The following is a 12,706-nucleotide window of genomic DNA, read 5'->3' on the forward strand; positions in this document are numbered from 1 at the left end:
GATGGTAAATGGGTGTGGATTGGGGTGTGACCAGGGGCATGGCCATAGTTTGCCTTGGCGCAATACGCGATCAGCATAATTTGTCCCTCTTTCTGTTCTTCAAAAGTTGGGAGGTATGTTATCTGTGAACTCGTATGTGCAAAACTGATGTGTGAATGAGCCCTTACTTAGAGGAGAAGTGCAGTTATTGATAGCGTTAGATGATTGAAGACAAAAGTGAGAAAATGAATGCACATCACTGGGTGTTGTCTTTCCAATATAAATCATTTCTGGTGTTACTGACAAACATAATTTATGCAGACATTATGAGCTTTGAAAAAAAAAGCATTCTTCTTTTAATTTAGATAAAAACACAAATACAAAAACAAATTGACATCTGGAAAATTTTAAGCAGTCACAATTACAATGTATGTTCCAAGAGCTAAACGACTGTCATTTCTGTTTAGATAAAAAAAAACACCTTCTTTTCGGAGCTTCTGCAGACAATGAATGATAAGTGCTGGAAACAGCAGCCGAGGAGTGTACGATCCATTTATACTTCACACATGGAAATGTAAAAATCACTTCCACACCGCAGTGCTAAAGGATAAAAACCTAAACTGGTCAATGAAGAGCATTTCATACATGCACAATATAAATTTGGTGTAGTCTTCTCTGCCATCATGTAGCAATGGGTATAAAATAGATCCTGTTGGCATCTTTATTATCTTTATCTGAGCATATAGCTGTCAGTGCTGTAATAACCTGATAATGTTTGGTACATTAAATAAAAAAAATCCGAGTTCATTTAAGTGCAAATCCTAGTCTTTCTGCTACTTGCCGGCATTTGGGTAGTTCATGCACTTAGTAGCCTCTTAAGCTGATCACATTTTAGCATTGGACGATGGGAGGACACACAAGTCTTCCCTTTAAGTTCCTTGAGTGAATAAGATCAAAGTTTTTTCGGCACCACATGTATTGATCATGTGCGATCGCTTCCATCCCTGTGATTTTATGATGTTGCCAGCGTCTTAAGTTTTTAATCTGTCCATTGAAAGTGCAATGAGTCCCGGCATGCTACGATAGAGAGAAGTATTGTCCAGACCAACAAGACTGATGAATGATGACGACTTTCCAGCTACACACACTCGAACACGAGCTCTGTACAAACCTTTCCCATTCTTCGAACCCAAGTCCACCAGGATCTGTGAGAGGGGAGACATTATTTATTGATCTCTAGCCATCATTAAAGGCATTGCAATATGTCAACCTCTATAATTTCCCTGATACTTCTTGGTTCTGGCTGTATGCATAAGGCTACATTCACATGGACCAGCCACTGGTCTACTGATGTGAATTAAACAGCCTCATCGGCATATATGAGGCTGTCAAGTTCAGGTCAGGAAACCAATGGCCGGTCCGTGCATTGCAAACAGTACCTGGATCGTGAAACACAGATGTGTGAATCCGGCTTAAGAGAGAGGTAGGAGTAGTGAGCTGCCAGTGACATAGGAAGAAAGGTCACTACCTGTAAAGGGCTATTTCACATGAAGGTTCATTTACAATTTTTACCTCGTAAAAAAGGCTCAGCAATCAAACGACAAATAACAATATACTAGTTTGTAGTCTTACTGCATCTTCTTTGCAAACTTAAGTATTTCCCAGGTAGAACAAAAGGATCGACATTCCGAAATCAGACATGCTGGATCCTTTTCTCAGCTGACATAATCTGGTGAATGAGAGTCAGGAGACCCCATTCATATCATACTGTCGGATGACTCTGCCAACATAGACAAGTTTGGCTGTCGTTTATCTAATGTTCATGGAGGTTTTAAGAAGATAAGCCAACCAGAATAATATTATTAACAGATCTGTGCGTATAGAATATAATTGTTATCGGCAGCACATCCCGTTTACACAGGATGACGTGCTGCGGAGATTAATTTACCGTATTTATTGCTTGACTGCTGGCATGATTACACAAGTCGTGTAATTGGTAAAAATCTGTTCCTACCAAATGCTCATTACAAAACATTAAAGTTCAGGGTCCGTACCGAACACAAACTATTTGGGCATGGACATCGAACACGGACTTCACCGGGAAGTCTGTTTTACTGTTTGGGTTCGCCACCCCGAACACCGAGTGTTCCTCGAACTGTCATCTGCATGACAGCGCGAGAAACCCCAGCGGCTCTGATTGGTGGTAAGATTAATACCACCAGTCAGAGCGTTAGATTAATACCACCAGTTAGTCTAATGTGTTTAGGCCTTAACCCCTTAACGACCTTGGGTCTTTCTGCTTTTGTGTTTTCATTTTTTGCTCCCCTTCTTCCCAGAGCAAGAACTTTTTTAACTTTCGTTCAATATGGCCATGTGAGGGCTTATTTTTTGTGGGATGAGTTGTACTTTTGAACGACATCACTGGTTTTACCATATCGTGTGCTGGAAAACGGGAAAAAAATTCCAAGTGCAGTGAAATTGCAAAAAAAAGCAATTCCACAGTTGTTTTATGAGTCCTTTTTTTACCACGTTCACTGATTGTTAAAATTGACCTGCCGTCATTATTCTCCAGGTCATTACGAGTTTGTAGACACCAAACATGTATAGGTTCTTTTTTATTTAAGTGGTGGAAAAAAAATCCAAAGTTTGCTAAAAAAAAACAACAACAAAAAACATTTTCCGAGACCCGTAGCGTCTCCATTTTTTGCAATCTGGGGCCGGGTGAGGGCTTATTTTTTGTGCGCCGGGCTGTTGTTTTTATTGATACCATTTTGTGGCAGATCCGATGTTTTCATCGCCCGTTATTGCATTTTATTGCAATGTTGCAACAACCAAAAAAATGTAATTCTGGCGTTTAGAATTTTTTTCCCGTTACGTCGTTTACCGATTGGATTAATTCTTGTTTCATATTGATAGATCAGGCTATTCTAAATGCGGTGATACCAAATATATGCATGTGGGTTTTTTTTTTATTATTTTATTTTGAATGGGGTGAAAGGGGGGGTGATTTAAATGTTTATATTTTTTTTTAGTTTTTTAATATTTTTAAAAACATTTTTTTTACACTTACTGCATGGTTCAACAGTCTCCATAGGAGACTAGAAGCAGCAGTTGTCTGATTGCTTCTACTGTATACAGGCGATGAGCAGATTGCTTGTATGCAGCAGAAATGCTCTCTTGCTATGAGCGCTGACCACTAGGTGGCGCCCATAGCAATTGAGACATGACAACAACAGGGGTCTGCTGCAGACCCTGGGTTGTCATGCCCACCCATTGGTGACCCGTGATCACGTGACGGGGTCACCGATGGGTGGGGTTTAGGACGCGCTTCCCGGAAGCGCACGTTAAATGCCGCTGTCAGAGATTGACAGTGGCATTTAACATGTTAACAGCCGCGGGTGGATCGCGATTCCACCCGGGGCTGTTGCGGGCACATGTCAGCTGTAAGAATCAGCTGACATGTGCCCGGTTCAGTGCGGGCTCAGCGCCAGAGCCCCCGCCTTTCCGACCTGGTGCGTACTACTACTGACCAGGTGGGAAAGGGTGTGAGGTAGCGCTATTGATCATGTTGAGGGGCACTCACTTCACGGGGTCAATTAAAGCACACATGCAACGTTTTCCGGTAATCTGAAGTCCAGCAGTTTATTACACATCATAAACTGCTTATAACATAGTCCATCTCAGTGGCTCGCAGGAATGTTACACATGTAATATCCTAGAGCCTTTTGGCTATGCCCGCTTGGCTTCAGATACAGTCTTCAGCAAGGTAACAACATCAATGTCCATATCAGGCACCATTTTTACCTTTTGCCGGGTTTAGCTTCTTCCATCAGCTCTGTTCTGCCAAAGCTGTGGTTGAAGGCTCACCAGGTGTGGCCTCCAGGCCTCATGCCTTCCAGGGCTAATGGTGTCCCAGACATAGGGTTCAGGTCTCTTGCCTCCTGTGTTTCAAAACCACCCGGATATATATATTCCTCTGTGCGCACAGGACCTGTGATGATGTCAGTCATGTGATCAGTCACCTGAAGGGGAGGTTCGTGGTCAGCCAGAACACACCCCCTCAGACATTTTGGCAAAATGCAGCAAGCCGCTGCATTACATATCCTCCCCCTCTTGTTCAAGCCCATGGTATTGAACACATGATATACACAATCACATTATAACCCACGGTTCACACAGAGCCCATGTACTTGACGTTTGCGCTGTTCAGCCCCTGGAACATTAGTCATCAACATTAGCCCATTCCTTAGGGACCTACCATCTGTCATTGTCACTAACTTCGTCAAGTCATATTTCCTAGTCGTAACCTTGTCAGACCTCCCTCGCTCCCAGCGGTCAACACAGCAGTGCGACTCACTTGCCCTTGTATCTAAGGTCAGGTCCGACTCCGTACTGTCTCGTACTCTATTGGGTCGTTTGTATGGGCCTCTCAGACCTGAGTTACTGGATGACTCACTGCCTCTAAATCCACGCCCACTATCCTCAGGACATCTTGAAAGGTCTCTAACTTCTGCTGTAGCCGTTCTATTATTTGGAGGGCCCTTTCTCTGTCTGGTCTCACAATTTGTAGATGGCTGCCATCTTCTGCGGCTCAGGTGACGCTGTCTTTCCATTCGCAGTCGGGCGAGATTCAACTGTTCTACCTCTCGCAGGTAGGTCACTCGGTACTCCATCAGCATTCGTATATATGCAAGATTTTCTTCCGTTCCCACAGCGGAGAATGACACCATGCCATCTTCATCCGGTTTCCAGTCCTGATGATCACGTGGACTGCTTACTTTCATCACACCAGACTTCTTTACCATCATTAGCATGGCTTGGCCATTTCTCCCAATGAGCTTTCTTACCAGAGCATGAGGCACCCAGATGACTCCTTCCCGCAGACTTTGGGCTTTTCTCATAAGCTCCAGTTGTCTAATGGCTTGTTCCGCCTTCAACCGGACAATCCGCTTTGTGCGAACACATCGCCAGTGCAGGTCACTTAGGACAGTCACCCTCTTCACTGTGACTTCGGTTGTGGACATGACCACCAGCTGTTTAGCTTTTGAGGTCAAGTACACCTTACAGGCTCCCACGGCCTTCTTAAATTCTTCATGCACTGACTCTCTGGTGCATTCTTCTCTCAAATCTTCGGGTACATCTATGAGGCACTTGTACCGAGAAGTTTCTGTCTCACCAGTGGTCTCCAAACGATCATCTGGCTGAGGTTTCAGGGACAACTGACTTTCAGATTCTTCATCCTGTATGCTTCCCCTGAGCTGACTCACAGCTATGAACTCAAGAATTCTCCTCTTGACATTTTCCATCCCATACTGATCTTCTTTTAACACTTCCACAGCTCTCTTCAGGTCCACCTTCTCATGGTATAGAGGATTAAGCGCAACTTGTTTGCCCTTTTCCTTCTCCAAGGCGACCTCATTCACTGATTGGTACTTTACCAGGCGACCTTTGAGCTCGAAAACTTCTTCCTCTAGCTCAGCTACTCGCCTCTCTGACTCCAATGCGCCCACTCGGCTCTCGACAGCCAGTCTCCCAAGCTTCTCTTGCTTCAAATGGGCTTGTAGCGTCTCCTTGAGCTCCTTGATCTCGGCTCTTACATCCACCAAATCATCTAAGCTCGCATTATTCGAGGAAGTATTTGCTTCATACCTCCCTTCTCCAGTGGCAAACTCCTGATCCTGGTCTATGGCTTCTCCGATAGACTCCTCCATTTTTTTCTGCTTAAGTTCCATCCTGCCGATTCTATCCTTAAGGCATGTCTCTGCCCTCTGGGGATCATCACAGAACGTCTTCAGCTCCTTCACCTGAGCTTCCAGTCCTAGGATCTTTCTGCGGAGATCATCATTCTCATCACGAGTGTCCTGCAGAGTGGTCTCAATCACTTGGCGCATGTGCTCTGCATCTGCCTTATCATCCTCTAGTTTTTTCTTAACCTTGAGGAGATCCTCATAGTCCCTCTTGGTTTGTTGCAGCTCCCTATTGTGTTCATCATACTCCTTCTTGGATTAACGCAGCTCCCGCTTGAACTGTTCGCGCGGTTGTTCTAGGTCTTGATCGCGTCCAGAAACTTCGTCCTTCAGCGCCCCTTTTAAGGCAGATAGCTCCCTATCCCGCTGGTGTAGTCCCTCGTCCAGCCTTTGCTTCTCCTGCATCAGCTGCTTCACCTGCTCCTGAAATCTCTGCACTTCCTTTCTTGTGACCTCCGCTTCCTCTGTATCCACAGAGCCTTTCTTCACTTGGTTCAGCTCTGACTGTACCAGGGAGAAACGATTTTTCATCTCATTCAGCTCATCTTTAGACTCCTTTTTCTCAAGCTTCAACTGCAAAACCTCCTCCTTGGTTTTGCGGAGGTCCTCTTTACTTTTCTGGAACATTTCCTTCCATTGGTTGATTTCCTCACTGCTTTCCTAAAGTTCTCGCTGCAAGCTCTTCACAACCTGGTTTATTTTCTGGCGTTCAGACTCCAGACTCAGCTGGTCCTGGGACACGTTCTCCATGTTTTTCCTTAGTTGCTGCACGTCATTCTGATACTGCTGCCTGACAGGCTCCAGCTCTTGGTCATGATTGTTGTATGATACTGTACCGGAGGTTGCTACTGGCAACATCACCTCCTCTTCCATCCTGATCTCCTCTGCTTTTAAAGGAGGATCCACACTCGGAATAAAGGCACACAGCATTGCATTTTCTTTATTTACGCTTTCAGCAAAGGCTACAGGAGCAACTTTTTTGTGTCCCTTGCGCCTTCGACGACGAGAAGGGGACTTTCTCACCTCATTTAACTCCTCCTGACTGAACTTTCTTTCTACTTTCGTAGTGTCACCGTCAGCTTTAAGGTCTGTGTCACTCCACATGGTGTTGTGGACCAACAAGTTACCTCCCACTTTGATGTCAACCCCTTCTACTGGAGCTACCCAGTTATCAACAGTCGAATTGTCATTTTTAGGCGGTACCAACACACGACCAGTAACCAATTCTGGTTTTGTATGCTCCACCCCCTTTTGAGACTCCACCCCCTTTTGGATAACCACACCTGTAGGGGGTACTTAAAAAAAAAAAACGCAATAGTCTTAGGACCCAGTTCACAACATCTCTTACTACCTCCTTGGGCACTCTGGAATAGTACCGCCGCCACAGGAGAACTCAAGGAATGGTCCGCTGCCACCATTCTGTAAGGGGCCAACAGCTCCTGCTGTTCCTGTACCATGTCCTATTGTCGTTTCTCAATCACCTGCTGCTGCGATTTTGACAGGCACTTTAATCGCTCAATAGCTTCAGTCTCATTTGCTGCTCCCTTCACAGTCATCTTTATCAGCTCCTGCACTTCTTCAGGACACTCTATTTTCGCTGAAGAGCATTTGCAGCCGGTCATCTAACCCCATCTGGGGATACTGCTCCATTCATAGCCAATCACCATATGCTGCTCACACCGCTCTCACTGTAAAAATTTTCGTGGCCCCACCAAGCCACAGCAAACCAGGTTTGAGTGCAACGTCAATTTTCGTAACCCCGCAGAGTTACAGCGAGATGCTTTAATCTTCGTGGCCCCGCCAAGCCACAGCCAGATGCTTGCATCCACATTTGTCGTCCTGTGCAATTACCCCTTGCAACCAGGCTGCAGTTGCCCGCATTCTGTAACTAATTGTGAGGTAGCGCTATTGATCATGTTGAGGGGCACTCGCTTCACGGGGTCAATTAAAGCACACATGCAACATTTTCCAGTAATCTGAAGTCCAGCAGTTTTTTACACATCAGAACCTGCTTATAACATAGTCCATCTCAGTGGCTCGCAGGAATGTTACACATGTAATATCCTAGAGCCTTTTCAGTGACAGCTATGCCCGCTTGGCTTTAGATACAGTCTTCAGCAAGGTAACAACATCAAAGTCCATATCAGGCACCATTTTTACCTTTTGCTGGGTCTAGCTGCTTCCATCAGCTCTGTTCTGCCAAAGCTGTGGTTTAAGGCTCACCAGGTGTGGCCTCCAGGCCTCATGCCTTCCAGGGCTAATGGTGTCCCAGACACAGGGATCAGGTCTCTTGCCTCCTGAGTTTCAAGACCACCCGGATATATATATCTCTCTGTGCGCACAGGACCTGTGATGATGTCACAGTAATGTGATGAGTCACCTGAAGGGGAGGTACGTGGTCAGCCAGAACACACCCCCTCAGACATTTTGGCAAAATGCAGCAAGCCGCTGCATTACAAGGGGTTGTGCCACAAACAAAAGTACGTTTTAATCAACAGATCTTGAAATACAAATAAACTTCATTGGATGTGTTTACAATTTTGTTTCCTGTGTTCAGATGATCTTATAAATGTGCCCCTGCTGTGTACTGTGTAATGTCTGTGTCTCACCTTGCAGGTACATGGTCTGATCATACCACATCTCCTGGGAAGAAGAGGATGCAAAAAAGAGTATACAGACAGGACAGCATGGGATCACAGCTGATTATTTCTTTGAGGTAAAATATTGTTTACAAACAGGCAGTGAAATGTTTTACCTCACAAACAGAATCAGAATCAGCTGCGATCCCGTGCTGTAATATCTGTATACGCTCTTTTGCTTCCCCCCTGCCCAGGAGCTGTGGTATGATCAGACCATGTTCCTGCACGGTCACACACAGCCATTACACAGTACACAGCAGGGGCACATTTATAAGATTATCTCAGCACAGGAACACTTTGGCTGTGTGCCCACGTAGCGTTTTTCAAGCGTTTATGATGCGGAATTTCCGCTGCGTAAACGCTTGTGAAACGCTAGGTAATCCGCACCCCCCCATGGTCCCCAAGGGGATTCCGCATGTTCTATGCACATGCTGTGGATTTTTCCGCAGCGTTTATGCTGCGTACAAAAATCCGCAGCATGTCATTTAATTTTGCGGAAGCGCAGCGGAACTCCCGCCATTGACTTGCATTGAGACGCATAGAAACCGCGACTGTACATTTTTACAAGCGGCTTCTATGCGTCTCTATGTGCGGATGGTACCCAGTTCTGGAGGAGAGGAGACTCTCATCCAGACCTGGGTACCATTGTACCTGTAAAAAAAGAATAAAATAACTAAGTTATATTCACCTGTCCGGCGTCTTCTCTCTGAATGCCGGCATCGCTTGAGGACCTGCGGTGACGTCACAGTCATGTGACCGCAGGCCCTTCACCGCTCTGTCTCGCGATATGCCGGCAGCCGGGAACCAGCCAGGAAGCAGCGCTGCAGCCACGCCGGGGCCTCGGGGGTGAGTATAGCTTTATTTGTTTTCATTTTTACGGTTCACACTGTATAAATCCATGCTGTTTGCATGGATTTATACAGTGTGACCTAGTTGTCAAGCACTTTCCAAGTGATGCTATCGCCTGGAAAGCGCTTGTCAATCTGCATGCGGAAACGCATGTGAATCCGCATGTGGATCCGCATGTATTCTGCAGGAAAAACGCATGCACAATCTGCATGCGTTTTTTCTGCCAGGGAGATGCAGAAATGCTGCAGAAATTTTCTGCTTCATTTCTGCATCGTGGGCACATAGCCTTTATTTAACACATCCAATTGTGGAAATTATTATTATTCCAAGATGTATTGATTAAAATATACTTTTGTTTGTGGGAAAACCCCTTTACAGTATCCCAGTTTAGCACCTTTCAAGTCAAGCTACATTTCAACAGAAGAGTGGCAATCTCCCAAATGTTTCTACATACACAATTGATAACTGTTGACTGAGAGCTATGTTTCCCCAACTTTTCCCACACACAGAAATGCTCAGCTCAGCAAATCGTTCCTGTGTTCTCTGTGAGAGGGCTGCCAGACTTCTCTCGCAGTGGCTTATCTCACTAAGAACAAAAGGATCGGCAGTCGGAAACCCAACCTACTGGATCCTTCTTAGGAAGCCCCTACACACTGTCAGCCAATCCCGTCAATATCAGTGGGTTCATCCAACGTTAGCCTAATGTGTATGTGGGCCTTTAGACTAGACAGCCTTAAAATATGCCAGATTTATCACAGTGTGCTGTCTGGTGTGCTGTATCTTTAGATTGTCTTGTCTATGGAATGAATTTAACGATAAAAAATTCCCCTAAGTCAATTTTGCTTATGGCTGCATAGCTGTTATTTACAACAAATTTATCAATGTGTTGCATGATATTTGATAAATTCAGCGCATATTTACGCCCTAAACTTTTGTCTAGAGCTAATTTACCACATTTTTTTGGACACCCTATTTCTGGAGTATGAAGACTATGAATTGTGACCTTTTGTAAATCTTTAAAAAGTTGCAATTCATGAATCTGACTTAACCCATCTGTAAAGCTCACCATAATCACTTTTCCACCCATTTTTCAAAAGTGGTTAGAGCACTGTAAAACGATAAAAGTCACAAATTATGCGCAAAAACAACATGTAACAAATAGGTGCAAAGACCTTGATAAATTTCCCCTAAGTTTATACCACCTATTAGTTGGCTAACGAAATTTGTGTGAAGATTTTGGCTCATTTTTGGCATTCACTGTCATATTGTAAGCCATTCAACCTTTTGCAATGAATCATTGCCAAAATCTCTGATTGGGAAATTTGCTGCAACTTGCGCCAGAATTATGGCACATTTAGCTTGATAAATCTCCTTCACTATGTAATTAGTAATAATAATAATAATTATCGCCTGACCGAGTCTAAAACTGCAGGAACCAGCTGAGTGGGAATAATATGTGAAATGTAAGGTGAAAGCTATAAATGTTTCTTTTTTTTTTTAACTCTCATGGTCTGTGGTGATGATAAATGATTAGTACCATCCAGCAGGCATTGACTAGGTCCTCTTACAAAGGGATTATACCTGATGTCCTCCTGTCTCCAGCTACTACTTCCTTTGAGGAATATAATCTCTAGCAGTTTGTTGGATTGCTTTTTGATTTACTACAATTCTCACCTCTTGAAACTTCATTGACAGGTCTCTCTCGGGAATCTGTAGGATCCATTTGTACTTCTCTTTAATGGACTGAACTTCATTAATGGCTTCTGACAAATGTTGACAACCTGTGCATAGTACAGCATTTAGGGATCACGTAAAGAGAACAGATAATAACAGCCCTTCTATACTCTGCACAGAGGGAACCAAAGACTAAAAATAGTCCTGGCATAAAAATCCTGTCAACTCACATTCACAACTGTCTGTTCCATCATCCACTGGTTGGTAGGAACTGTCTGCAGACCAAGTGTGGAGCAGGACACTATTGCCTTTATTCATGTAGCAAGACAATAATGTTTTTATTCATAACTATTTGGGGAAGCTAAAGAGCAGTATAAACCCATGGGTAAAAAACTATTTCATAAATCTATTTTTTGGCTAAGATGGAACCACAATATACTTTTTAAATGTATCTCATAAACATCTCAAAAATGTCTAGCTACCCTCTTCAATGTTGGATTTTTAATCTGTGCCAGTCCCCAATGTTCAGAACAGAACAACCGCAGATCACTATCTATTTTAAGCTCTCGTTATGCCTCTTCTGTGGTTTCCATTTATTATGGAGATCATGATGCAGTACTGGATCCATTGTACAATAAATAATACCGTACCCAACTGGCCCTATAGACTTATAATGGAGTTCGTCGGGTTTCATTGTGGTATCTGTTTTATCTGCACGTAGCACTATCTTTGCTGTTAAAATTGAAGAATTTTACACTAAAGATTCTAATGTAAATAAAAACACAAAAGGCTTAATTTTCTATATAGTGTTCACTTGCTAGGATTCCCAAGATTTTTTTTTTAGAGATCATAACGGCAATTCAATTTTGAACACAAATAGGGTAACATTTTATTATGAACACATTCCTTTTAATGTTTTTTGACTGCAGTGTATTGTGGCAATAACGGATATTGGGTATGGTGAGCTATAAAGTGGGCTCCTCGGGGTGACGCAAACCCCAGGTTAAGAGTCACTGTAGTAGTCTAGTGTATGAGCCTAGGGAAAGGAGCTTTTTTGTATAAAGCTGATACAATTTATGTATTTACTTAGATGTATATCAGCCAAACCCACCATCATATGATAGGAGATTCAAACTGCTACTGAAAACACTTGGTTAAGCGAGTATTGTGTATGGGAAGGTAAAGAAAGATACAACCGCTGTCGGCCAAATGAGTTTCAGCTGACCGCTATATGCCCTACAGGGCCAGCCTAAGATAGATATTTTATTCTTTCCAGTGTACCACTACTATTCACAATGTGAGTGTGAAGAAAGATTAGTGTTAGTGTATGGAGCGTATATTAAAAGGCAGCATAGAAAATGCCAAATAACATTCATAAAATACAGTTAGTACCTTGGGCATTTGCTTTGGTACCTCCTCTTACACTTGTGACGTCTCTCTTCTGTAGTTGAGAATGAACAGGAATCAATTCTGTTAAATGGATATAAGTTCACATATCTTAATGTAGTAATGGTATGAGACCACTAAGGCCAGGGCTCATATCACTTCTGTGTCCTCTTTCATGACTTCATCAAAGGCTTCTGACTGAATCTTATTTTTTTGGCTCCATGCTCACGACAGAGCCTCTGTAAAATTTTTGACTCCAGTTGACCTCCTTTTTCATGATGTCCAAATTTTTAGCGATGCAAAATATTGTACAGTGTGTGCACAATTATTAGGCAAGTGACTATCCTATTTTTTATGCCTATTTTCCAACTCCAAGCTATATAAACTTTTGAATGCTCTCATTGTACGCACTGCACGCTGTGAGGATTATCC

At 43.5% G+C, this 12,706-nt stretch overlaps 1 protein-coding gene across 1 annotated transcript in view; it reads right to left on the bottom strand.

Moving 5' to 3' along the window:
- Positions 1 to 372: 372 nt before the first annotated feature.
- Positions 373 to 12,706, bottom strand: part of PRSS56 (serine protease 56) — a 75,772-nt gene continuing 63,438 nt past the window's right edge. The window contains exons 15-17 of the mRNA XM_073675245.1: positions 12,281 to 12,358; positions 10,889 to 10,995; positions 373 to 1,184 (exon numbers count right to left, since the gene is read on the bottom strand). Of these exons, the coding sequence (XP_073531346.1) occupies positions 1,011 to 1,184; positions 10,889 to 10,995; positions 12,281 to 12,358 (359 nt within the window). The 3' untranslated portion in view covers positions 373 to 1,010. The remainder of the gene's footprint in view (positions 1,185 to 10,888; positions 10,996 to 12,280; positions 12,359 to 12,706) is intronic.

The sequence above is a fragment of the Phyllobates terribilis genome, unplaced genomic scaffold, assembly GCF_046119375.1.
Source record: "Phyllobates terribilis strain yellow unplaced genomic scaffold, ASM4611937v1 Scaffold_3__8_contigs__length_932513732, whole genome shotgun sequence".
NCBI classification, from domain to species: domain Eukaryota; kingdom Metazoa; phylum Chordata; class Amphibia; order Anura; family Dendrobatidae; genus Phyllobates; species Phyllobates terribilis.